At 36.4% G+C, this 26,796-nt stretch overlaps 8 protein-coding genes across 11 annotated transcripts in view; 4 read left to right on the top strand and 4 right to left on the bottom strand.

Annotated features, from left to right (window-relative positions):
• The window catches only part of LOC108974365, a 71,998-nt gene extending 58,933 nt beyond the window's left edge, over window positions 1-13,065 (bottom strand). The window contains exon 1 of the mRNA XM_018942131.1: window positions 12,983-13,065. The gene's annotated coding sequence lies outside the window, so the exon portion shown is untranslated. The remainder of the gene's footprint in view (window positions 1-12,982) is intronic.
• On the bottom strand, window positions 596-2,224 carry LOC108974367. The gene is made up of 2 exons (XM_018942137.1): window positions 996-2,224; window positions 596-929 (listed from the first exon to the last, which is right to left on the bottom strand). The coding sequence occupies exons 1-2, from the start codon at window positions 2,131-2,133 to the stop codon at window positions 730-732; spliced, it is 1,338 nt and encodes a 445-aa protein (XP_018797682.1). The 5' UTR covers window positions 2,134-2,224; the 3' UTR covers window positions 596-729.
• Window positions 3,139-5,218, top strand: LOC108974370. The gene is made up of 2 exons (XM_018942140.1): window positions 3,139-4,499; window positions 4,571-5,218. Exons 1-2 carry the CDS (start codon window positions 3,422-3,424, stop codon window positions 4,774-4,776), a joined length of 1,284 nt encoding a protein of 427 aa, XP_018797685.1. The 5' UTR covers window positions 3,139-3,421; the 3' UTR covers window positions 4,777-5,218.
• LOC108974308 lies at window positions 6,027-12,595 on the top strand. Its single transcript, XM_018942041.1, has 4 exons — window positions 6,027-7,205; window positions 7,283-7,479; window positions 11,128-12,268; window positions 12,338-12,595. The coding sequence occupies exons 1-4, from the start codon at window positions 6,128-6,130 to the stop codon at window positions 12,535-12,537; spliced, it is 2,616 nt and encodes an 871-aa protein (XP_018797586.1). The 5' UTR covers window positions 6,027-6,127; the 3' UTR covers window positions 12,538-12,595.
• Window positions 13,066-13,105: 40 nt separating the features above from the next.
• Window positions 13,106-15,200, bottom strand: LOC108974366 (serine/threonine-protein kinase rio2). Its single transcript, XM_018942135.1, has 6 exons — window positions 15,075-15,200; window positions 14,877-15,018; window positions 14,439-14,817; window positions 14,179-14,370; window positions 13,940-14,111; window positions 13,106-13,878 (listed from the first exon to the last, which is right to left on the bottom strand). The coding sequence occupies exons 1-6, from the start codon at window positions 15,138-15,140 to the stop codon at window positions 13,180-13,182; spliced, it is 1,650 nt and encodes a 549-aa protein (XP_018797680.1). The 5' UTR covers window positions 15,141-15,200; the 3' UTR covers window positions 13,106-13,179.
• A 173-nt stretch (window positions 15,201-15,373) lies between these two features.
• Window positions 15,374-20,120, bottom strand: LOC108974437. 3 transcript variants are annotated; one of them, XM_018942268.1, is made up of 7 exons: window positions 20,015-20,120; window positions 19,804-19,939; window positions 17,032-19,746; window positions 16,665-16,961; window positions 16,484-16,605; window positions 15,762-16,420; window positions 15,374-15,688 (listed from the first exon to the last, which is right to left on the bottom strand). In XM_018942268.1, the coding sequence occupies exons 1-7, from the start codon at window positions 20,048-20,050 to the stop codon at window positions 15,490-15,492; spliced, it is 4,164 nt and encodes a 1,387-aa protein (XP_018797813.1). In that variant the 5' UTR covers window positions 20,051-20,120; the 3' UTR covers window positions 15,374-15,489. The 3 variants fall into 3 exon arrangements, with proteins under 3 accessions (XP_018797813.1, XP_018797814.1, XP_018797815.1); XM_018942269.1 differs by having other exon boundaries at window positions 19,804-19,931; window positions 20,015-20,106; XM_018942270.1 differs by lacking the exons at window positions 15,374-15,688; window positions 15,762-16,420; window positions 16,484-16,605 and having other exon boundaries at window positions 16,873-16,965.
• Window positions 20,121-20,632: 512 nt separating this feature from the next.
• LOC108974357 lies at window positions 20,633-22,332 on the top strand. Its single transcript, XM_018942119.1, has 2 exons — window positions 20,633-20,817; window positions 21,357-22,332. The coding sequence occupies exons 1-2, from the start codon at window positions 20,761-20,763 to the stop codon at window positions 22,095-22,097; spliced, it is 798 nt and encodes a 265-aa protein (XP_018797664.1). The 5' UTR covers window positions 20,633-20,760; the 3' UTR covers window positions 22,098-22,332.
• An 809-nt stretch (window positions 22,333-23,141) lies between these two features.
• Window positions 23,142-25,046, top strand: LOC108974352 (UPF0528 protein CG10038). 2 transcript variants are annotated; one of them, XM_018942113.1, is made up of 6 exons: window positions 23,142-23,222; window positions 23,505-23,610; window positions 23,675-23,790; window positions 23,864-24,051; window positions 24,137-24,395; window positions 24,460-25,046. In XM_018942113.1, exons 1-6 carry the CDS (start codon window positions 23,163-23,165, stop codon window positions 24,772-24,774), a joined length of 1,044 nt encoding a protein of 347 aa, XP_018797658.1. In that variant the 5' UTR covers window positions 23,142-23,162; the 3' UTR covers window positions 24,775-25,046. The 2 variants fall into 2 exon arrangements, with proteins under 2 accessions (XP_018797658.1, XP_018797659.1); XM_018942114.1 differs by having other exon boundaries at window positions 23,198-23,287; window positions 24,460-25,040.
• The last annotated feature ends 1,750 nt before the right edge of the window (window positions 25,047-26,796 follow it).

Here is a 26,796-nt window from a genome sequence, read left to right as displayed (position 1 = left end):
TACTGTAAAATATGCCGTATTTTCTCTTTATTTTGCTCCATGTTTGCGACGCTATAACTCACGAACGACGTAAAAGAAACGACAATCAATCAAACACGTATTAGCGCGTGAAATRWGCTTCCTAAAAAGGCATAGCTGACCCGATGCGACGAATAAAACTAGAACTAYGCGCTCTCAGCGCCAATTAGCGAAAATACCGCAAGACTTTTTTGACAACCAATTAAATTAATACTGTCCGAAATCAGCTATAATTGTTGCAAAGTTAAATAGTTTGTTGGAATTTGAAATTATACATATATATAAATAAAATAATGAAATGGCATGAAAATTTTTCACAAATGGTGTCAGCATGGAGTTGCACTTCTTATGTGTGTGTAGCTGACTTTACAAATTAATCCAACTCAGAGGTCATCCTTTCCCGGTAATAATGTGCCTTGGTACCAAAACTTAATTAAATCGGTTATGACCTTTAACAGTAGAGGAAGCGAACAAATAGGCGTTGAACCGCAATGAAAAGAGTTTGTAAAACCTTATTCATTGAAAATTTGTCTCCGTTCTCCGTTTTACGGTTATTTTCATATTAAATTTCGTAAGATTTGGTAAATACTACCATGTATGTAACATTTTTACATATTTATTGATCTTAAAATATTTCATTATTCGTAGAATGTGTCTTTAGTTTCTTACTTTATAACAAAAATATTAGATATCACAAGAAAACCAATTAAACTATTGCTCAAGATCTAGTAAACCACGTCGTTCATATATGGGTAGAAGAGTTTTTATTATATGTTGAACATAAATATTTCTAAAGCATGTGTCTTTGAAGCGAGTAGCTCGCTGGTCGTTCTGCATAATCGCTTTAAAATCTGCGTCTTCGGTATCTTCGTTTCGCTGAACCGCTAAAATAACGCAAGTTGAGTGAAACGCTGTAAGAAAACATTAAAGTTAAATATTTGAACGACAATGTTAACTGTGCAAAAATTACAGCTCACCGTAAAATGCTTTTTCTTCAAGCTGCAAATGAAACTGGTGTAAGCTTGGAATTTTAACTCGATACTGCAATTTGCTTAATGTGTCCGAAAAAGTTTCATAATAACATTGAATGAGTTCATCTTGATGATTCAAATGCATATCCTCCTCCAATGAAGTATTGAGAAAATAATGCAGATCTAATGCCGGTGATCCCCAAGCAGCATATTGAAAATCGATAATCGTCACATCCAATGGTTCGCCAGTATTCTTGTCGTATTTAACCATTATATTGTTTGTCCAGAGATCACCATGCGCCAATACATTCACATGACCTGGAATAGGATCAAATACTTGTTTTCCCAATTCGGCATACTTAGATTTCAGAGCCATTAACTTGTTCGCGTAATACTGATAGCCGTCCCACTTTGCAGCATGTCGACTGCAAGCCATCAATAGGCCTTCAAAGCCAGGCATATAATTGTTTGTATGCCTATTGAAGAAACCACGATCAAAGGTTTCAAGACAGCCATTTTCTCGCTCGTTCAATACTGCGGAAGAAGCGTGCATTTTTGCTATTTTGCGCAGCACCATCTTTGACAAATTCATATTCAGCCCAGCTAAGCGGTTAGGCATTACAAATTCCCGTACATTCAAGTCTTCGAATATGAGGGCAGAACGTTCACGATCAACAGCTATAGTCTCAGCAAAGATTTTGTCGTGGTCACCTATTTCTACTAACAAGGCATTCAGCCGGGGCAACACATTTTCGTAGATAGACATTTCACGATTGAAAATATCGTACGGTTCCATAGTTTTTCGTGAAAACTCATCAGCTTCGAAGGATGTTTTCACGACATAGTGACCAGAGACTACGGCGCCCAAGTCTGTTTGACATTCGGCACGAATGCGAGTTAAAACACCACCATAATTTTCACCTTTTCCCAGCGCTGGACGAACGTCCCATCTGAGGATTTTTAGCTTTTTATCCTTGTAATGCTTACGTAGACACTGTTCCAAATAGTCTTTTGTTAGCCAAGTAGGCGTATCTGACTGCTGGAGATCTTCGCTACTTTTAACGAAGGGAGCGCTGAAGGACTCCTTGGATATATTTAATAAATTTTCTGAAGAATTCATTATACTAACGTCAGACGTCGACATTTTGCACACAACAAATAAACAGTAGATACTGGAGAAATCGTTTAACCCAYTCAAGGCCGTACATTCAAATAACGATGGAAATACTGGAGTTGTAACCTTTTATATTTCATATTTGCCTGCCCGAGCTGAGGCGACACGACTTAGCCAATTTTTATGACCACCCAGATTTACAACATTGTGGAGAAAAGTAGATTTCATTTGTTAGGAAAATGGATTTAYACAGACACATGTGCATTAAGTAAAGCCGCGAGCAGTCACAAGTGTGTAAAACACAATTATATTTCCCATAAATATTTCTAAAGCGTAAATTAGCATTTAAAGCAATAAGTTCTTATGCATATATACACACTCRCATATCTCATGAATTGGCGAATTTAATGAAAGAACCTCGCCGGAAATKTTAAGCAAATGTTCTGACGTGCGGTGCGAATAGAATTAAATAAAATAACGAACACAGTGATTAAAAAAATATAAAAGTTGTATTTTTTCCTGTTTCAAAAGTGCCGAACCGGACTAGTGACACTCCTTATAAAGAGGATTGTGGCCCCCTTTAACCTTTACTAGAGCATTTACTTTAGGTATTTTTTGATAAGAAAGTACTGGCAAGGTCTCATAATATGATGTGTACTAATTGAACGTTTCATTGTATGAAAGACTGCAGATTGCTGAATGCAAACTCTATTTATAGCGCAAATATTAGTGCAAATTAATCCAAAGGCGGACTGACGGTCTGGGATTAAAAATTATTGTAGTGTTATCCAAAGCGCAAACTTATAAAGAAAAGTTGTGTATTTGCTTTGCATTGTTTGGCTATGCCGGATTAACCCTCTAAATGCCACCATAATGATAAGACAAAATTTTAGCCTAGCAGGTCAATGTATTCTTTAGCTCTCAATTTTGATTATACAGGTATTTGTCTAAAAATATTATAATTTTATTTAAATAAATGTTGTGTATAAAAGCAATATTTTTATTTGTTTACGTAATTCCGTCTGGTTATAAGACTTTCATCGTCATTCAAAGGCGGACGACAAGCTCCAACTACGTGCTACGACAGCGACTACTTCCAAAAGTTAATCGAGCTTGTACATGAAGGAATGCAAATATAATTAACTGTACCAATTCTCGTGCAGTAAATTGYTTAAATCTCTTAACAGCAGTTTTTTGTTCAAATTAAAACACTATTTAAACAAATGTAGCCCGAAGTGTTAAAATACTAGCGCCACATTATGTTATCATTGTGCGGAAAAATCTTACACGCTGGAATTTAGTATATAAAGATGTGTGCATGAGAAAGCTTTACAAAATTCAAATGGCATATCAGAGGCTGAATTCGCCTGAGTGGCTGACAGAGAATTAYGTACAGGAGGCGTTATGTGTTCACCACAAGGATCCCAATCTTCACCTATACTCCATACACGCCCAACCGGCCATGGGAAAGGGTGAGAATTTTGGTGGAGTTTTGACTCGAGTCATAGCAAAATATCAACTTAGCAGAAGCCAACAGCGACTCGAGAAGAGTTTAATTGTGAAGACCTCTTACGAAAGCGATCCTATTGCAAGCGCTATAATGGCTCCTTATGATATATTCAATCGTGAAATGTCCATTTATGAGGAAGTGTTGCCTAAGTTAACTGCGCTGCTTCGCGAGATCGATGATTCAGATGAGTTGTTTTCTACAGCCATCCATGTAGATCACAAACGCCAATTGCTGATTTTCGAGGATCTTAAGGAGAAGGGCTTTATCATGGCGAATCGCTTGCAAGGCCTAGATATGACACATGCAAAACTAATACTGCTGAAGTTGGCTAAATTGCATGCCACATCKGCAGTGCTTAATGAGCGTGAGAATAGTCACTTGGAAAAATACGATCGCGGCTTCTTTAACCGCTACACCGATAATTATAGTACCTATTTTGTTGGATCCCTGTTGTTATGTGCTGAGTTTATATTGACAAATATGCCCGACCTTGCGTTCTATGGGGATAAATTAAAAAGACTGGCACCGCATTACATGGAAATCGGAAAACGTTGCTTCACACCCACACCGGGGCACGTAAATGTGTTGGCCCATGGCGATGTTTGGATCAACAATGTTATGTTCAAATACGACCCGAAGACAGGTGAACCAGTAGATGTGCGCATTATCGACTTTCAGTACTCATTTTGGGGCTCGCCAGCACTAGATCTGCACCATCTCTTCAACACCTCGCTGCAAGAGCCCTTGCGCCTTTATAAACAGGATATACTATTCCAATATTACCATGGTATTTTCAGCGATGTGCTGAAAAGACTGGGCTATAGTTCACTCCCAGTACCTTCGTTAAACCATTTCCGTCAACAAGTTGAGCAGAAACGTTTCTTCGGTAATTGTTTCAACATAAATATTTAATATTTACACACACTTATGTATGTAAATACTTTTTAATTCTTGTAGCTTTTCATTCGGCGTGTGTCATACAACCTGTGATGATAAATGAAGACACAGCTGATGCAGATTTTAATTCTTTGGTAGGCGAGGATGAGCGTGCAATTAAATTCAAATACAGCTTGTACCGCAATAAGAAGGTTCAGAAAAATCTTACAAACTTACTACCAGTATTCCATAGACGGGGACTTTTGGAAGTGAATCAGGCAGACTAACAATTTCAACATAGTACCTTAAATAAAATTGATAATACTATAAACGAAGTAAAAAAAACATATATATATATATATATTTAAACGCTTACGGAGACAATTTTTTTAACAAGTAACCGTAGTCTTTCCAGTTAGAATATTTTAGCACATACTGTAGTTACAGCCGACTCGAATAAAATCTTTATTAGGAAAAAAGTTGTAACTCAGCAGATCGCACCAAATGTTTTACTTAACAGCTGCAAATGGAATGACATTCAATTATTTACACGACTTGTAAAACAGATTTAAACAACAACAATTTCATTTAATCTTTGTGAAATGTGTTTGTATCCAAATGTTTATTACTCAAAARAATAATGTGATCTTTACCATTATATTGATTAAGTACATAGTCTACAAAATATTTGATTATTTTGGAAAAATAAACGATTTATTTCTGAATGTAGTCTTAGTAGTTTGATGATGGCCCTTTCAAGTTTGCAAACAAAAATATGTCTTGCGGGGTCAAATCTAAAGAAAATGGTGCCCAGTTTGTAGTTTGATACGAATTTTTTGTCCGGGTTGATCAAACACGGTTTTTTAATATGCATACTCACTCAGCTATTGTGTACATTTTCAATCGGAGTTCTGCCAATACTAGAGTGTGGATTTTAGTMAAGTTATTTTAAAGCTGCTGTTGATTGTTCGTTAAATAGAATGGCGACAAAAGTTATTATTTATTTCAGTAATTTAATTTTATGACCGATGGGTTGGGATATAATTAGCTTAGTGGACGGCAGGGGCTGATGATTATATATGGGCCTTTGCTGAACATTAATCTATTCTACTCTACGTAGTTTAAGTTATCTGATATTGCACAGAAGTACGAACAGATCCAGTGATAGTACAAAAATATTCGAACTATCTATTGAGCAACATGTTGCTGGAGTATTTTGCATGGGTGAGATCTCTATTCTCTTCCCTATTGCTTAGGTAGGTGGTATATATATATAAATATAGTAATAGTAAAAATACTACCTATAAATATTACAAACTTATCTTTTTAAATATTACAACGGAACAGAGGTAAGTGGGTACATAGTTATTTCAAAGTTGGCATTCGCAATTTTTGTTATTACTTTGCTGAATTGGCACACACATAAACATACACACATACACGCTAAAATATATGGGTTTTACATTTCTATTAGTTCACTCTCAGACGGCAGATATAATTGATAATATATGTATGTAAAGTGCGGCCAGCTAGTTATAAATGCCAGTGTCCGATTGAAGAAAGCTTCCAGACTYGAAGAAAACCTTGCTGCGTCAAGACAAACAATAGAATATAAATTAATTTTAATTTCTTTAAATAATGAAAGACATTGAATATCAAGTAGCCCCACTTTGGTTAACCACGGAGTACGTCGAGTCTATTTTACGGAGATATAAGAAGGATGAAGGACTTACAATCACAAAACTGGACATAAAACCAGCTACAAAAAAGGGTGACAATTACGCCAGTGTGATGACACGAATCAGCGTCGATTTMACGTTAAGCACCAAGAAAACGCAACATGGTTTATATATCGTAAAGACCTCACATGAAAGTGATCCCTTCATAGCTGGTATCATGAGTCAATATGATATCTATAATACGGAAATGTTAATGTACGAAAAAGTCTTACCAAAACTGACCGAGCTGCTAAAGGAAATCGGTGACACAGATAAACTATTTGCCGACACCATTTATGTGGACTACGAGCATTCAGCTATAATTTTTGAAGACCTGGCTGTGTTAAAATTTGTTACTCCCGATCGTTTAGTTGGGATGGATGAAGCGCAGACCATGTTGACACTTAAAAAACTAGGCAAAATGCATGCCACCGCGGCCGTACTAAATGAGCGTGATCGTGGCATTCTAACTAAATTGCAAAGGGGGATATTTAATCGTCAAACAAGTGGGTTTGCACCGTTTTTCGAGGGCGTTATAGAGGCTTGTGCGGATTTTGCTGGAGAGTGCGCGAGTTTGGGATCTTATTACAAGAACAAACTGCTCAAGTTAAAGTCACATGTGATGGAATATGGAACGCGTTCCTTTGATCCATGTCAGGATGACTTTTTAACACTTAATCATGGTGATATGTGGACCAATAATGTAATGTTAAGGTATGAATATTGTGACGGTAGTGATGAACGATCAACAACTGGAAGGATAATTAAAGATATCCTGCTGATCGATTTTCAGTTCAGTGCATGGACGTCGCCAACGCTCGACCTTCACTATTTCTTTCAAACTTCATTGCCTTTAGAATTTAAGCTGCACCGAGAGGATGAACTTGTCAAGTATTATCATGGTTTTTTGTCTGAAACTTTGCGTCTACTCCATTATAAAGGACACATTCCTAGTTTACATGAATTTACTGTGCAAATGGAGTCTCACCGATTTTACGGTACGTAAATACATGCACATACATATTGCTGATATTTGAATTTTGAATCGGAAATACATTTTCTGTTCTCTCTGTAGCGGTTGCTTCGTCGCTGACATGTCAGGCTCTCCTTATTAATGACAAAACTGATGAAGCCGATTTCAACATTGTGATGGGAACTGGGGAACGTTCGCATGCATTTCATARGCTTTTATACACAAATAAGAGAATACAAAATAACGCTATAGCATTACTGCCTTACTTCGATCGCAAAGGACTACTTGATGTAACTAAATAAAATACAATAGTAAAGGTCTTTAGATTTTATATTACGTACCATATATATATAAATATGTATACGCAATTTTATCGATATGTGAATAAAAGAAATGTTCCTAAATATTATGGCAAGGTATTATGGCAGTAAGTATTTAGCAGAATAACTGAATAAAATGCATGCAATCATGTTTTATAATTATGTTTGTAATGTTTATATTTTTTATGTTTTAATGTGTGAGTTCTAACATATTCAATTGTACAAATTATATAACGATTGCACAAATTGAGTAAATTTGAAACATCAATTATATATGCATTCTATTATTATACTGGCTTTACCCATCGCTTCGATCCCATGGTACCCTTAAAATAATCAAAGATCATAAACAACTGCAAATAACTACATACACATATGTATATAGTATGTACACGAATATTTTACCGCRCCGATCATCTTCCTGCCGTGGATGGTAACCCGAAAACTCCAATTTTGTCTGATTTTTACAAACACTAGCTTTACCCGCGGCTTTGCGGACATTTGACACTCGCGAATAGGCTACATATAGTTGACCTTAAAGGTTACCTCTTCTGAATTTACCCCTTTCTCCTGTAACGTATGCCCTTACGCTTTGCATAGAGTAACACAAAATCTGAGCCTAACCGGAAACTGAACAGATTTTTATCTTTTTCTTTAACTGGAACTTCGGCACTAATATTTTGTCGATTTGTTCGAGTAGCTTCTATTATTTCATTAAAAACAAAATTTAACTATTTTCCAAAAGCATCAATTAAATTTTTAATTTTTCAAAATTTTAAAATTTCACACAAACCATAAAATCTGCCAAAAGAGATTTTTTCTCAGTCCGTAAAAGATATACTTGTTTTTTAGGGTATAAGTATTCTATGTCCTTTCGAGGGCCATTTTGTACGTGTACTAAGTTTCATGATGATACGGTTAAGCGGTTTCGGCGTGAAAGCGTATCAAACAAATTTACATTCACATTTATAATTACAAATATTGTTAAWAGTATCTACATATATAATTCAGAATTTCACCACAAATGAGCAAACAACTTTTACACTGAYTAAGACGCTCAACATTACTACATTTACACTCGCATATGTATGTGGGTCGGAAGAGTTAACAGTAAATCACACGAAGCTTGCTCCAAGTGGAAACCAAATTGAAGACGAGTTCTTCGACCTTCTCACGACCTGTTCAGTACATCCTTTCAGCTGAAATGAGAGTAGTGGYCGGCCCTGCGGCTCTTACTTAGCTTCACTGGTTTTAGTTAAAGCCATAAATCCAAAAAGAATAAATTGATAAAATATTGTTTTATATAAAACTGTTGGCTATGCATCAGCCTTTCGTTGATTTAACTTTAGGGCTGACTCTAAACGTAAACTAACTCCGCTATGAGAATTTTAAAGAATAACTTAAATTAAGGGACAAATAAATATGCTCCAACTAATTTAGAAGCGTCTTTAATATGAGTACGACAATTAGAAGTTGAGTACTTAGTTCTGTCGTTATGATAAGTCTATTTCACAACACTCTGTACAAAAAATTGTGCACAGATACTTACGATAATAACTATAAATTGTGCGGAATCCCAAAATTCATGAACAAATACAGAGAATGTATGGTGGAATTAACGCGTTTGTGCGCAATATATGGTTATTTGTCGTAAAATGTTAGCATTGTTTAATACATATGTATAGATATCCCAATCTCATCTTTACGTAGAGTACAAAAGTAAATGATAATCATTGGAATGGTCTTGAAAATTCGTCTTCTTATATCCAGAACAAAAAATTTATTTGTACTCGACAGGCAATTTAAACATCGTATTATATTTTAACATAAAGTATACATATATGTTAGCGCTGTCTTCTTGGTTTTTAATGTTGGATCTGATTTATGTATATTTCGGTTGGTGRTAGTCACCATAATGTTATTAAATATTAACCTAATCGGTCCCAAACATTTGAAGACACCATTGCATTATATTCCACTATACAGTAGTTATATATAAAAGAGAACGAGACGAGTTAGAATTCGAGTAACTGTCTGAAAGCTTGAGTAAAAATTGAGATATATTGAGGAAACTTGCTACTCGTACATATGTTCCTTGACAAGGGAGGTCGATAGGTAAGGAATATGCCAACTAAACGGTGGCACTGCCCACCTTTAGGATGTATCTCAGGATATCAATTTCCATTAAACTTAGTGTGTAAGGTTAACCAAACACGTCTATTATACGCTGTGAAAATGGGGTAAATCGGAAGACAGCCACGCCTACTATATGGAGAATAGAATCCATCTGATTCTTTCACTTTAAAGCATACAAATCAAGCATGAATGAGGTTATAAAAATATCGGATTTTAAAATGTAACTCTGTGAGAATATTTTTTAGAAGGCAGCATTCTTTGTGCCAAAAATCGGGTTTATACTTCCCTCAGCCTCCATGTATCTAATATAAATATTTTCGAACTCCGGTTTGACTTTATACCGCATCTATCGGTTAATAGTAATGTTGTTTCATTTGATTTATTATACTCTCAACCTGGAGAGGTCAGATTAGTATACACTTTTGCTTTCGCAACGACTTTCATTGTAAATTTAACATGATCACTATACCTAATAAATAGTTGGAAGTCAAAAATATTTATTAAAGTGATGATTACAAATTAACAGGTGCTCAGGGGAACAGTAATAACAATTTGTAATATTCTTCGAGACATCTCTGTCTTATTTCGATTTAATAAAACTTAGCAAATACTTAATATGCCATATATTTGTACAGAAGGTTTTTAATGTAGTATACAAGTGGTTAGTATGATTAAGCAAGTAAGTGTCAACTGATTTATAACTAAAGTACATACATATCGTCACCTGAAATGCAAAATATCGTATCGTCAAAAAATTCGAAATTGAGTGTATTATTGAGTACGCTTCACTACTTCAAATTACATACATAATATTACATATGTTCAACATTTTCAGGTGCTGCGGTCAGATATAGTCGTAAACCAATTTTAACCAATATTAAAATATGTTTTCACTCATGTTCCATTTTATTTCGTGTTTCATTCATGCCACTGTAAAGTTCCGAAAATGTTGTTACGTTATTTTGCATTTCAGGTGACGATATACTCTTGCAGGTGTATTGACATTAGGGGATTATGCAAATAGCTAACTTCACTCGTTTAAAAAATCGTAAGAAGTAAGCAAAATTCTAAAATTATTTTAAGGACTTTAAATTTATTTTAAAAACTTCCTATTTAAGGACTTCATTGGGAAATCTTTAATAATGTTATAATTGTGTTGAGCACAGAAAATTTCTCATAAATTATTCGTCTAAAAAATATGTATTGTTATTAAATGTACCCTTTAAAATGGTGTTCATTAGTCAAAATTCAACTTGATATTTGGATGAGTCTAGAGATGAAGAGCCAAGATATTCTACAACTTTCGCACTATATTAAAATTGTTACTCTTGAAAGATCGGAAAAGTTAAGCACAACTGTGAACAATTGTCAAAGTTACTAGCTTTTGTTACCACCATAATAGAAAAAATTACTGCTCTCATTGCACTCATTTCTATTCTTATCAGCTCATTGTAAAACTAGGTAAATTTTAAGAGGCATCTTATATAAAAGATTCATCAAATACATTGCTGTCTCTACAACTCGGTGGTGCTGAGCAGTGATCGCATTGAATTTGATTTAATTAAAATGAAGAAAACTACTGAGTCAGTTTTARCTTGGTTAACAAAGGAATACTTCGAGACAATTTTGCGCGAATACAAAAAAGACAAAGGACTCATTGTAACAAATATTAGTGACTCTAGCGGAACATCAAAAGGTGATAGTTTCATTAGTACTTTAACGCGTTTTAAAGTAGAATTCCTGGAGTCAAACTGCAAGGAGCCACGTCAGGGATTTTACATCGCAAAAACTAATTATGAGGGTGATCCAGTCATTGCTAGATTTATGAATGATTTCGATGTTTACAACAGAGAAATGCTTATGTATAAACAGATTCTACCACAAATGACCGCATTATTGGTAGAAATAGGGGATGACGACAAGCTCTTTGCTGATACAATACATGTGGATTTCGAACGATCAGCTATAATTTTTGAGGATTTGTCGGCGTCAAACTTTATTGTAGGTGATCGTATAGCCAGGCTGAATGAGTCGCAAGCTCGGCTAACCTTGAGGAAACTGGCTAAGTTTCATGCTACTTCCGCTGTGCTTAACGAACGCACTCCAAAGATTTTGACTAATTTACAAGGTGGATATCTCAGACGTACAAACCGCGCTTTTGAACCTTTCCACGAGGGCATGTTTGAGGTATGTGCAAATTTCGCTGACAATTGTGAGGAATTGGGGCCTTACTACAAAGAGAAATTACTTAAACTGAAGCCATATGTATTCGAGTATTCTGTGCGGAGTTTAGATCCTAAACAGGGGCATTTTCTCACGCTCATTCATGGCGACGTTTGGACCACTAATATAATGTTCTCATTTGAAGAGAATGGCGACAATAATCGCACAAAGCACGTTAAGGATGCACGCTTAATTGATTTTCAATTTAGTAATTGGTCATCGCCAGCCGCAGATTTACATTACCTAATCAACACTTCATTTGAAAACCAACTGCGTTTACATCGTCAGGATGAATTAATTCAATATTACCATGAGGTTTTAACTAGCACACTACACAAGCTAACATATGGTGGGCATATTCCTTCCTTACACGAACTCTGTGTTCAATTGGAGGATCGACGCTTCTACGGTATGTTTATTAAATTTTTTTTTACCCTTTTATTTATAAATGATACATTAAAATCTTCCTACTCTCCAGCATTGACATCTACGATAGTAAACCAACCGCTCCATATCAGTGAAAAGAGTGACGATTCAGACCTTAATAGCTTAACCGAGATTAATGAGCGTTCCAAAAATTTTTATAAAGGATTGTATACCAATAAAAATGTACAAAATATAATCAAAGTACTACTACCATATTTCGATCGAAAAGGCCTTCTAGATGTATCTGACTAGATTTGACTGTAAGAATGATACGATTGCTCTGTACAAATAAAATAATATTAAAGAAGTAGTAGTATTTTTTTGATTTGCAAACACTTCACATTGATCAATTTGCATCAACTCATCTCCAATAACTTTCGGAAAACCAACTATTGTATTAGTACCTTTTAGCAAGTCTGTCCCAATACTGATTATAAAATGCATCTGATCAATAATACTCAAATCCACATAACAACTAAAGGTATATGCTGTTTATATGATGTTGTTGTTGTTGTAGCGGCAGAATCTGCCGCTGTTTATATGATAAGTACCATTTATGTAGATTTGAAAGCAAATTTCATGGACTGGTACATAGGTAGGTGGATTCCAAAGGTGAAAGTAAATATCATGAACGATGATGTCCTCCACTAATAAAAACATCCGTAGCCTGATATTAAAATTTTAAAAAAGTACTTACATCAAGTGACATCCACATTAAAGAAAGTGTTCATTGAAATATGTATATAAAATATTTGATTGGTGAATAAAGCAACTTGGAAATTATTTTGAACGAAGCAAATATCAAAGGCGCGATGTCAATTTTTTTTTTCTTTTGAATTTCGATAATTTGTTTATTTATCACTCATTCGTTTAGAAATAGATAATGTAAACTCTTCAAAAGTCCCATCCAGCATACTCTTTAACCACATCCTTATTTTCTTTGCGATGTCTGTGCACGGCACTGGCCTCGCCTTTCGCCACACAATGCTTACGCATTTCACGTTTTTCTTTTGCGCCCATGTTTTTTCTAATACGATCAGTTATAACAGATGGCGCTATAGTACTAGCAGTGGTTGAATAAGAACGTTGACTGCGTGTATCATTCAAAAGCTTTTCTACCAATTTTAAACGGTACATTCGGGAATTTGGATCCATGTTGTTCAGTTCGGGAACGTTATCGGTTTCCAGATCATTAGAACTCATTGATGCAGCATCTGAATCATTAACGTTGACACCGATATTAGATCCGTTATCTTTTACAACTTCAGCTAATTTTTGGCTTGAATGAATGCTGCTGGTTTTACCTTCGTTTGAGTTAGTGAGCATTATTTGGGAGGGCGCATTTGTCAGTTCGGATAATGGATCTAGATCTATATTCGCCAGGTATTGCGAGCATGATTCAATATAACGTCGTATAGAATCGTCGGTTTTCTGCGCGTTTTTCATTTCGCTGAAATTCACTTCATTTTGAAGTTGAAGACGATACTCTTTAAGAGTATCCTTTGGATAATTATCAGCTGGCGTTTCTTCCGGCTCAGAATCATCGCTTTCAGGATTTGTTTTATCGACGTCCTCGGGGATCATGCCATATTCCTGTAAAATCATTAGAATTATGTTATTTATAAAATTATCTTTACGCATTTAATCAAATTACCTGTAAAATATCTCTTTCCATTTCCTTGGTAACACCGTAACCTGTGCAATGTACTTCTGCATCCAAGTTGTCTTCGCGTTTTAGGTCTGCAAACTTAGGAAAGTCTGCACTTTCATAACCAAATTTTCTACGGAACATTTCTCGGACGCAATTCACATCCCGATCGAAGAAACTAAATAACACAAAATCATAATGAATAATTGATCGTCAATAAATATAAAAATATATGTATATCTTACAATTCAGCGTTTTCATGTGAGGTTGACATCATTTGTGGAAAGTCAATTAAAATTGGTGTCCCATCATCTGTGAGCATTAAATTGAATTCATTAAAATCTCCATGGATAACCCCAGCATTACCAAGGCGCACGATTAAATTCATAAGATCATCATAAACTTGTTCAACGTCTGTTAACTCTTGAACCTGTGTCCTTCGTAAAGAGAGAATTGCTTGAATTAAATAATTTGTTCATATTCTTTTCATTCTCATATAACATACATTGGCCATCCGTTGACAAGCTCCATTAACACGCAATGTCGATTGAAGTCTATTGGTTTAGGCACTGGGAACCCACGATCGTGCAACGCACTCATATAAGCAAATTCTCTAGTTGCCGATATACGTGATAAATATAGCCACGAGGCTTTGTGTCGACGACCATGATAATCTCGCTTTGATTTAATATTTCTGAAACAGGTCCTACCTAGTCGATGAAGCTTTAAGCATATAGATTTACTGTCTTCGTCGGCAACCACATATATATTTGATTCCTTGCCCACACCTATTTGGTTACCGAATGACGATACAGAACCGCGCAAAGTTAGAGATTTCAAAGCCAAATAGTCATACCCCGTGTTCGTTAGGCGATACCCATCATCTGTGCGAAAAAACTTATTATAATAGGCGTATTGTTTAGCATTTTTCTCGTTAACTCACATTTTTTTCCACGTTCGTATGAAACCAGTTTGTGCTTACATAGCTCCCTCAGTAATTTATGGACGCCGCCAGCCTTTAAATTAGCAATAGATGCAGCTAATTGTCCAGGAACAAGCTCATGATTCTTCATTCCCATTTCGATCTAAAATATATACCAAATTTATCAAACTGTACCTTAYTATATTAGGAAAAACAAACCGCTGTGAGCACACGAAAATCTTCCTTGGTTAAATATCGTAACACGGTAACATCGAGCTTTCCCATTGTAAGATTTTATGAACAATTAAAACAATAAGCGAGTTTTTACAAAACACTACCGAACACGTTGCGTCAAAAGCAAATAATAAATACATATTCTTTTCAGGGATGCTTTCACAGAAAACAGCTGCCCAAACTCACATACTAACCACGGCGTCATCTGTTTGCCAGATATGCATTCATGGAGAACATTAAAAGGTAAGGAACCGGAAATGCGGGAATAAAAAGARCCCGTGAAATATATTAAAAAATTCTTTATCGTAATTTTATTTTATATTGCAGAAAAAGAGCGAGAGCAGAAGTTATCACATATACAATTTCACTTATAAATACCATTTTTTTAATTTTTATTGGACTAAGTTTTGCAATCTTCYTTCTTGTATATATCTTTGTCTTCCTCTGCACATCTTATTACAACTTTTTTATTACCAATATTTGATTCATGTAACGCCTTTCGAAAAGCCTGCTCAACTTTACGCCATTGAAAGACATTTGCAACTAATCGACCAATAGGCGCTTTACCCCCATCAATCAACTGTAGCGCAGTTGGGAACCTGAACAGGTAACAAGAGTTCAGACGACACGTAAACGCTTTGCAGATGAGTTAATAATGAGACAATGACTTACATATTAATTGAGCGAAAGCTCGGAATCAGTTTCAGATTTTTCATAAGAACGTCCATTGCATTGAAACACGCACACTCCGCATCACACTCCGCTAGGATGCATATGCCGCATGGCTTCAGTGCCATTACTGATAAATTCATTGACTTCTCTGACACGGCACAGTTTATAATAGCATCCGGCCAATCATGTAATGCGCTATACAAACACTCAAGTATCATGCAATACTGCATGTCCGCATCATAGTGCATGCATTTAAAGTGAAAGGTTTTCTCAATTGTTTCGAGGGGTTCCTTTATTGTGGACGCTACACAGATGTTACCCACCCCGATTGCGCGTGCGCACAATGCCGCGGAAATGGCAGTGGGACCCGCTCCGATGATTAGGACATTGGTCGTGGGTAGAACTTGTGCTTTGAAACAAGCCTGACATCCAAGCGCCAACGTTTGCGTAAGAGTTGCTTCGATCATATCGACATCGGCTGGAATTTTGTGGCACAAATCAGCGGGGTGAACTTGGTATTTGCGTAGAAATCCATTGAATATTAAATTGTTACAGATGTTGTAGCAACCTTTCTTGCAATAGTCGCAAATGCCACATGCTAAGCCCGATTCAACAACAACACGGTCGCCTGGTCGAATTTTCGTTATTGAGCAACCAACCTAAAAATGGTAGAAGAAGTTCGTGTAGTACCAATTTTCTAAAATATAAATTAGTGAGCATACTTCTTGCACCACTCCAGATGCATCATGACCTAGAGTCATGCCGGGATAGGATTGCCCTCCAGTTTCGTAGTAATGGAGGTCAGATCCTGAAAGTGCAACTGCTTCGGTGCGTATCAGTACATCTATTAGATGGATTATTCTTCGAAATAACAAATTCCTATATAAATAGTGATTTTTTTACCATACTCATTAAACTTTGGTAATGCTTCTAAACACCGTTCGACTGTACACGGTTCCAGTATTCTTATCACTTCGTTTCTTGTCTTGTTTATAAGATATGAATCAGTATTCTCTTCATTAGTACATTCCTCAATTGCCTGCCCCTTTTCGGATTCATAATTTTTTGTACCTTCTTCGTAACATCGAGCTCGATTTTCATTATAGGAATCCGTTCCATAATTTCGTTTGTGAAGGACAGGGAAGCGATTAGTCATATGCAAACACGTTCTAAAGCTGACAGCTGAGGGATTCTTATTTTCTGCCTTATTTTAAAAATTCAAATGTAAGTTTATATTTTGCAAGATCGTTTTTGGTATTTCAGCTCTTACCCTTTTTGATATTGGCACAGCTGGATTTCATAGGATCTTTACAGGCTTGTTCTTGGCACTCATCAGGATCGCTATAACAGTCTAATTTCGGTTTCCTCCGCTCGAGTTTATCAATGCGTTTGGTCTTTGGTTTTGATTGATACTGCATGCACATTCCGTCATCCTTGCTGCCTTTCTTTTTGCCTTTACCGCTTTTCTTCGAACTGAACTGTCTCCATGACATGAATCCACGTGGAATAGAGTATACGGSTAGTGTGCTGAAGTATCGTTTAATGGGAGATATTTCCACAAATGACTTATTATTCGCCAAAGTGCTGTACTGCTTTGCAGACGAGCCAGGTTTAGTTTTGCAATTGGGTTTTGTTGACTTTTTCTTCGTCTGACAATGATCTTTCGCACCACTCTTAGGCGACGACGATTTGTCTTTCTTGCAGTCAGCCGATTTGCTGGGAGACTTTTTGTCTGAAGATGCTGATTTCTTTGCGTCGCATAGACTTTTAATGGGTTTGCATTTTGAAGCACTCTTCGACGCACTTTCAGACTTGCAATCGGGCTTTTTGTCCGATTTAGATTTCTTTTTATCGCATAAACTTTTAATCGGTTTGCATTTCGATCTTGATTTGTCTGCATTTGATTTCTTACCCGGGTCTTTATCGGATGAGCAGGAGGTTTTCGAATCTTTGCTTTTGCAGAAGCCTTCGTAACGTTTACATTCTTTGTTTGTGGCTGATTTAGGAGGTGGTTTCTTTACGTCGCAAAGGTTTTTCGCTTTTCCACCTTTTCCGCCTGATCCACATTTGGACTTATCACTATCTTTAGAGCTAGCACTATTAAATGGCTTGCATTTACTTTTGGAGGAGTCGGCTTTTTTCGCTTTTGGCGATTCGCATTTGCTATCAGTTTTTTTTATGTCACTGGTGCTCTTAGATTTCTTTGCTGTCTTATCGCTACCAGAAGTCGAAGATGGGGATTTTTTCATATCACCTAAACTCTTTACCATCTTACATTCGAAATCTTTTCCAGAAGAGAATTCCTTTTTGTTCTTGTCAGATTTTTCATTGATGTTAAGACACGGATCCTTACACGGATCACCTAAATCACATTTCTTCTTCTTTGGTTTTGGACGCTTTTTCTCCTGTTGGCATGCATCAGTTTCGCTATTACATCTATTTCCTTTCTTCGAATTTCCACATATGTCTTTTTTCCCCTTATCCTTGGTCGGCTTCTTTTTACGCTTCCCGGCACAGGGTTTCGGTACACCCGGTGTGGTACACGATCCTTCGTCTTTACTAGCCGCCTTTTTACAAGGATCATCACTCTTGCAAGGGTCCTTCTTCTTATCTTTCTTTTTCCTAGTTGGACAATTCTTTTTTAATTCGTTACCACATTCGTCTATCAGAGGTTTGGTACAAGGATTGTTTTTAGTGTCGCCACACTTATCTTTCTTCTTGAACGCTTCTTTTTTCACAGATTTCTTATCATCACATTGTACAGGACTTTTGTTAGCAATCTCAGCACGCCGTTTGGTTGCTTCAATTAGCGCTCTGGCATAAGCTTTGCAACTCATTAGACCACGTGAGTTATAAGCGTTAATTATTTCCGAAGACGAGAGTAGGGGGATTTCTGACGATATACCAGCTTTGTTCGTCTTTTCTTTGGCTTGTTGCGTATTTGCGGTTATGTCTTGAGCTTTGAATTTTGGATAAGAGGCGTTGCCTGGTGAAATGCATCCTTTGGAACCATCGCGAACACAAACGATATGTGGGTCTCGATTTGCGCTTTTGTTTTTTGCCGGAGTCTTTGTCGAATATGCCATTCGACTGAGATCCGCGGGAAATCCCTTCTGTAACGCTGTACTACATATGTTAGCCGCTATAGTTGTGACACAATCATTGAACTCCGGCACTTTAATCTCACCTAGAACACTGGGTGTGTATTTTGATGGATCAATTTCGACCGTACCCTGAATCATTGCATTGAAGTCAAGAGGAATAGTGCTTTCGGTTTCATCCCTTCGTAGATCCAAATTAGCTTCTATTTTCACTGTGGGATCTTCCAAAGTTTTCGGTGTTGGAGGTTTAAACATGTTAATTTTCTCTAAGGCCGCACTTCTGAAGATAGCATCACGAATATTACTCATATCCATTTCAAATATCAACTGCATAGATGCTATTGCCATTTGTCGCAATTTCTGCTCTAAATTTTCGGGTACATACACAACCAAGTCACGTTTGGAACTATTCCAGGCCGCTACCTCGTAACAGTCATGAGTCTCGATACGATTTCGTTCTTGTTCGGCCATGGCACGCTCAAGTTTTTCGTAAAGTGATATGTGGTTGCTCTTGATTGTCTCTTCAGAAGGCTGTAGTGCATGTGAATTGGATTTTTCCTCATCATGTGTCCATAGAGTAACATCGTCTTTCCCTGAACATTGATCCATCAATGCTCCAGCGTTATTACTTGCCAATGGTACACCATAATGTGTTGATTCTGCTGTGCCCATTACATTTTCAGTAAAAGCTTCAATTTGTCGTGCATGTTCTCGAATAATAGACAAAGTTTTCATGGTGTTTTTGCTGGCATCATCGTCACCATCAAACATGTTAAGCGGAATCAACACGATTTTTGTGGAAGTGGTCGCAGACTGTATCAGAGCCACTGGTAGTATGTTACTGAGGCTAGTCTTGCTTATATCGTTTCCTTTGTTTGATGAATCTACATTTGGGTACACACTCAAATTAGACTTTCCATAGCTATACAGTACCAATTTACCTGACTTTGCCGCCATTGATCGTATAGAACCATGTTTTGAATTGCGATTATGAAGATTTGTGCGTCGCGCGCTGTTGTGGGAGCACAAGATCGAAGAGTAGCGACGTGGTTTGAAGTTCGGTTGTCGCCTAGACAGCTAAGAAGGAATATATATACATGTATTCCGCACAGTGGCAGTGGCACTAAGAGGGTGCACTAGTTGTCAACTCACCCTCAAAGTCTGCAGGACTTTCCCAAATATTCGCATAGTTTTCAATTAAATTTTTATTTACACAAGAAATTTTGCTAAAAACCAGAAGATATGACACAATTTTTTCGTATTTTTAAATTTTCATTGAAAAATTTTTGATGAGAGGTTCAGATGTTTGCGGATTACTGAAAAAATCAAATTGTTCGTAAAGTATTTTTTTAAAAGGGTGAAGCACCACAGTAAGTAAATCGCATACAAACAGCAGAAATCTCTGAAGCATATAATGTCCCACACCCCACACGTATGGAGTGGCGTTGTAGATGTGTGCGAAACCATTCAGAGCTATTGGCATCAGTGCAAGGCGTTCTAAACATTGCCAATATTATTAAACGTATCTAGTAGATATACATATATGTGTGCTTKTGTGCTATAAACTTCCAGCAAGTCCAAACGCAGTTAATTATAAGTAAGTTTCCATGTGCGCCGCGATATACATAAATCCATGTGAGTAATGCAGCGAAACATAAAAGTATTGAAATGTGCTGCGCATACTAATCATTGAATTTGTGTATGGATCAGTTTGTTTGTCTTCGAAAATTTGAATTCATACTTGCTTTATTGGCTCAGTCTGTAGCGGTTAGTTCGGACTCAGCTGTCGGTTTGGTTGCTTGGAACTAAACTGTATCCCGCGGATTATATTGCTGTTGAAGTTCAAGGACGTTGCATTAAATCAAATATTTAATTCTTTTCAATCTGAATCGGCCACAATGCTGGCAGTACATGGTTTCTTGTGGCTTACCACTTGTGTGTATTTGTTCGCGGCAGTAAGTGCTTAATTTAAATATGTATTTACAATTAACCATTCCTCTGCAGAAGGAGCAATATTCTAACATAACAGTATATTGTACTATATATTATAGACAATTAAGTGGGCAGTTAAAAAGATGACAATTATCTGGTGAATCTGGTGAGAATAATTTAGATGAAAACTWCCAATATTTTTGCAACTAAAGTTAAATTCTTTTGAGGATCAGCATAACCCGGTCTAGGCCTTGAACACGCTTCCACCATTAGCAATGAGTTGGGCGGTTATATCTCTATGTGTTGTATTTTGTAATGATACATACGCTCATCGAGTGCAAGAGTTGAGTGTGTGTGCATATGTCGTTATGAATTCCATAACATATTTGTGCGTAATTTTGATGAGCTACGAACCTTTTCAGTGTTTCCACTCGAATAATTGCCCGCCATTTGCGTGGTTTTACGCGTGTGCTGCATTAACAAGTTTTAATAAAATTTACGAATCGATTTATGAGGCTTCTCACTTCTACTGTTCAATAAATATTGCATTTTTTGCTTTCAGTGCTTAATTTTGGAGATTGCAGCGTTGCCGGCGTCTACTCCACTACCACAAACCACCCACATTGTCAGCTATGTACACCAGGGGAGAGCCGGTGCTAAGAGGGCTGAAATCAGGGAATTTGACTATGAGAAAGTTCATAGCGTGGATCATGAACGCAACGCTGCTATACGTGAGCAGCTGGATACGAATCTAGATAATGACTTCTCACGCACTCATACAACTGGAACAATTCACATTTCCACAACGGAGTCGATGAGTCACACTGATGACTTACTTGTAACAAAACAAAACACATTGGAGGACGCCGATGRCATTTTTGGTCGCAATGAACAACATGAGTCACCTGAGTCTGTGAATAACGAGAGATATTCCCATGTTGGCRGAATGATGTGGAGTCGCACGAAACAAAGCATTCCGGTTTTGGAACCTGTGCGTATTCTTCTGAATACGGTACGCGACCAGCATAACCAAACGGTGCATGCGGCTAGGCAACATCATCAACTGTTGGGCTCAATGATGGGTGGAATGGCGGACCACATGTCAGCGAATGAATCATCAGCAATAGAGACCGAGGAGGACCGTGAATCCGCCAACGAGAGCACAGAATTCAAGTTACTTGACTTTGCTGGGAGCCTTGTTAGTATGCTATGGGGCTTTTTCGGTAATCTGCAGCGCGCCTTTGCGGCTAGCAGTGGTAATGCTCTGGCTTCCACCTCGTCCAGTTCTTCAGGTGGCCAATAAGTATGATTGTGTATTGCTTTGTAGAAGATGTAATTGATTTACTCAACTGTGATTAACCATAAATTTCGTGTATTCAACGCAATATAAAGCATACTATACATAAATGTATATATATGTATGCATATATAGATTGGCGCATTTAGTGTAATTTAAACGATATCGAGACAAAAGTTAATACTTGTTAACACCATATTTGTTGTAATAAAGTTAAATTTGCAATACAGAACTTTAAACATGTCAAGGGTTGTTCATTTGCGACAACACAAACGTATAGACTTACGAATTCATTGTATGTGCAACGTATTTATTATATTTGATTAAGTTCGTTTCTTTAGTCTTTGGTGTTTTGATCTGTGCATAGGTAAAACGTATAAAAGATTTAACTTTGGATTCTGTTTTGCCCAAGTGCAGTACAGTTTAACATTCTTTGAATAAAAATTTGGCATGTTGACATGAAGAAAAGCGGAGCAGGTGCTTTTCTCTCTAAATACCAAATTCCCCTATCACCTATTTAATTTCACTGAAAATAAATTTTTATTTTGTAGTAAATTTCCTTCTCGGAACTGTCAGTCCTAATAACTCAGACCACTTCCTACATATGTAAACTCCCGGAGTTGCTTCTAGAAACATTTGTCAATAAAGCCAACCTATCGCTCTTTTTTAAAAATTATTCAGTTTTAATTCGACTATCATATATCAATGCCAGAGTTCTGCCGCTACAATAACAACAACCTGGCACCAATAATAATAGTATTGTAATTCGTTAGGTTGGCAGAGAACAGCGACATCTGTACCTGAAGTTTTCGCTTAAGAATTCTGTAAAACACTACCATTACTCGATACATACATACAATAAAGTTGTTAATAAGTAGTTTCACTCATTGAGAGAAACGCAAGAGCAAAATAAGCAGGACAAAAAGAAACTAATGAACATTCTTTTATTTTTAATTATTGGTCTTGCTTTTCAAAACATAAACCAAGGTATGTTTGACAGGTATGCTAGGAAATTGGGAATGGGTAAAAAAAAATAAAAATATTAGGTGGCAACTGCGGCTAAAATAGAAAATGTCAAAATTCGTGCGAAGATTCTGCAAAGTAGCATTATTTTGGCGCTACATACGAAAGGTAAACAAACAATTGCCGCGTTGCTTCCTTAAAATTAAGTCAATCAGGGAAAACCATTAGAATTTGTAAGTTTTATTGACCTTGAAGTTTTCAATTGTGATGCAAGAGCTAACCTTCAAGCTAGACTAAGGTCTAGCAAAATTCAACGCAAATACATACCTATAGAACAACTTAACAAACCCTAAAGACAAAAGATTTATTGTGTCAAAATATATGTATATTTATTTCTATGCACATCGTTTTTAATGCAATAGCCCTTTAATTGCCGTTGTACTTTTGTAGTCAGCACAACCGATCCGCGGGAGTGAGTGCAAAAGTATGTCTTCGGCTGAAAAAAGTGGTCTGGCTATAAAGAAGTTACGTGAATTCGGCTATGCTTTCAATGCAGGTAATGTTTATTGTATCAAGTGGTTCTACAATTATAAATATACACATTTATATTAATAAGATAGATGGACAATTGCGGAAAATTGACGACATTACTGGAGATCCAGGTGAAGARCCCTTCAAATTCAGCATATCTGACGATCACAAAAAAAATCAGGAGCATTATGAACAATTAGCTGATGTAAGTTTCAGTTACACCAAGTTTAATATTCATAATAAATGTTTTGATGAATAAGTAATATAAATTTTCGCAGCAAATTCCTGAAATAGTCTATGATTTATTGGAACAAAATGGTTTAAGTCGCACTTACGTTCCGGAGGATATACCGCAAGAGCAAGCCACATTCATTTTTACTAACCCTCAAAAGCTTGTAGAACCCAAAAAATTGATTGTGTTAATCCACGGTAGTGGTTATGTTAGAGCGGGACAGTGGGCCAGAAGGTAAGTAAATTTGTTTATACTGCGGTAACGCTGCTTCTTTCCTYTATGTATAATGTGTATATATCTATTTATATTGCTAATATAGCCTCATAATTAACAATTCTATTGACCATGGTACTCAGATCCCCTACATAAAACGCGCTCAGTCTCTTGGCTATGATATTTTGGTGACAAATACAAATGACAATTTTCGCAACATTAACGGGGAAAATCATCCAATTCCACGTCTTGGTCATGCAACAGCACACGCTAGATATGTATGGGAAAAATATGTAATGGGTTGTAACCCTGGGAGCGTAGCCATTGTAGCTCACAGTTATGGTGGTGCAATTGCGATGGATTTAGTAAGACCAATTATAAAATACTCATTACGTTATACGAATAATAATAAATGCTCTTAAATTTTAGGTAAATCGATTTACTAAATTTTTCGAAGATAAAGTGTTTGCTATTGCCCTAACAGACTCCGCTCATTTCCAAATACCAGTRAAAGCAAAACACGTTGTTTTGGACATTGCATGCAATTGGGTATCTAGTTCCGCCCCACTCGATTCGGAAATTTATACGGGGGAGGGTGAAATGCATACTGTATCGGCAGGGCATCCTAAACATGAATGGACTTCCTATTCTGCCTTTGAATCAGTTTTCAAGTTCTTAGAAGAGAAGTATGAACGAAGTCAAGAGATTGAATCAACAAGTAAAAAGGCGAAAACGGAGGATTAATTATACATACGAAATATTTGTTCAATAACACATTTAACGGATTCAGATTTGAGTGTTTGTTGATTGATTTCAAAGTTTTATTTGTCTGCCACGGCTAAGGATTTTTGGTATCACTGGATAATCATGGGCAAATCTCATAAATGTTGTGAATTTTTTGTTTGTATTTTTTAACGCATAGGTAATGTGTACATTCCATTAAATGTTGCATTTAACATTTTGTTCCATCGGTATATTCCAATCTTATTAATATATGTCAATATTGCGTATGTCAACTTGAATAATTTTATTTCCTCACGTATGTATATGTTCGTATATATGTATGTATAAACATCGGGAGCAATCATCAGCGTCTGGAGCGACGCAACATACATCGTATAAAAGCTATACATATATAYTACATACGTATGCATGTATGTAAGTATTTACATTTGGAGATATTTGTATCCATGGCAGTGCGCGATAGAAGCCAGCTTACCAATTACTGCAAGATGGTAGTTGAGGTTAGACAATGGTTAGTAATGGTCACAGGTTTGAGAATACATCCCTTCAGTAGCTGTCACATTTCATGGCGTCAACGTACGCACTTCATCCATATTAAGTGGTGGGTTATTGWCAATGCCGCTATTTAATAATTTGTTGTTTTCTTTTTGTTTTCCTTCTTGTTTAGTCGGTTTATACATTTCTCTTTTTTTATAATTTTTAATTTTTGTTTTACTCAATTCTTTACTTTTTTATTTATTAGTTTATTTTCATACCTTAGGCAGGGAATATTAAGTTTGCGACGATGTTTGTAACACCTAAAAGGAAACGTCGAAGATCTTATAAAGTATGCACATATATAATTGGACGTCCGTCCGTCTGTGAAYTAACACTTCAGTTTAATTTAGTTGCTCAGATAACTATATGCAAGCTCTTGTATGAAAATATCATTTTATTTGTGAGATGTGGGCTTTGTATTGCAGAACTCGAAAACCTACAAAGTGCTGTAATAGGCTTCAAATTAAGMTACAAAACTGTAATTTGGTGCAGATGATTACAGTGGTGAAGACGTTCCCACGACAGTCGGGTCTACGTAACCGGAATGGACCCGGATTTTTATCCGGCCAAGGACTGTCAACTTGGCAGAATTCTGCGGCTACAACAACAACAATAACAGTTGTGAGGGATACGTGTGTCGCATAAGTTTAATGTACATATTTCCTTAACCACTCAAGCTATATAACCAAACTTGCCGAGGTCAAATATATTTGGCATTCCTATTCACCCTGTAAAAATTGTTGAGCTCGGATAAAACCCCTCACTTTCACTTTCCTGTATACAAATCAAGAACTAGTTAATGTATTTGCATAAAACTTTGCACAATAGTGCCTTTGAGGGGAGAACCATTCACCATCACAGATGCCGAATATGTGGACCACAGTTTCTATTATCGAAAATATTGGGAAGTACATGAGACATAATTTATAAATTCAGAGACAATCGTTTTTTTTTTTTTTTCTATATGTCAAAAATATATTATATCGCGCATGTTGGCAAATACGTGGGTTGTCTTAATAAAATTTCGGCAGCGTGTTTTTCCAAGAACCGTGTATCTTTTCGTATTTTCACCTTTTTTCGTTAATATGGATAGTAGTAGAGGACCCAAAATTAGAAAAATTCGGTTCAATACTATCTTTTCCCCTCATGGGTATATACCGTATATATTGATCCATTAGCAAAATATCTTAGCATAATTAACTGAACGTATAATATTGGATTTCAACCGAACTTAGCTCCTCCTTACTTATTTCTTTTTGCTGTGGAAATCCTTTTASATCTTGTTTCCTCATTCTATTGCCATTCGTGGGCTCACGATGTGTATTAAGTAAGTTAGTTTAGCTAGTTTGTCACAGGAGGACTAGACTGGCGAAGAACTTTGGATATTACATTATGGGGATTTTAAGTAGATTGATGTCTCTAATAAATATAATACAGAAATATATTCATTATATTCTATATTAAACAAAAACGAAAATTGTTGAT

This window comes from Bactrocera latifrons, unplaced genomic scaffold (genome assembly GCF_001853355.1).
Source record: "Bactrocera latifrons isolate USDA-ARS-PBARC rearing strain unplaced genomic scaffold, ASM185335v1 scaffold_55, whole genome shotgun sequence".
Taxonomy (NCBI): domain Eukaryota; kingdom Metazoa; phylum Arthropoda; class Insecta; order Diptera; family Tephritidae; genus Bactrocera; species Bactrocera latifrons.
Note: the sequence above shows the minus strand (reverse complement) of the source record. Positions and strands in the feature narration are given on the sequence as shown.

What these genes read in the sequence shown, in the direction of transcription:
- LOC108974367 (XM_018942137.1), bottom strand. Translation starts at nt 2,133, where the DNA reads ATGTCGACGTCTGACGTTAGTATAATGAATTCTTCAGAAAATTTATTA. An exon ending in TGAAGAAAAAGCATTTTACG is followed by an intron (nt 930 to 995) that starts GTGAGCTGTAAT and finishes GTTTTCTTACAG; the next exon opens with CGTTTCACTCAACTTGCGTT.
- LOC108974366 (XM_018942135.1), bottom strand. Translation starts at nt 15,140, where the DNA reads ATGGGAAAGCTCGATGTTACCGTGTTACGATATTTAACCAAGGAAGAT. An exon ending in ATTTTCGTGTGCTCACAGCG is followed by an intron (nt 15,019 to 15,074) that starts GTTTGTTTTTCC and finishes TATATATTTTAG; the next exon opens with ATCGAAATGGGAATGAAGAA. An exon ending in CTTGTCAACGGATGGCCAAT is followed by an intron (nt 14,371 to 14,438) that starts GTATGTTATATG and finishes CTCTTTACGAAG; the next exon opens with GACACAGGTTCAAGAGTTAA.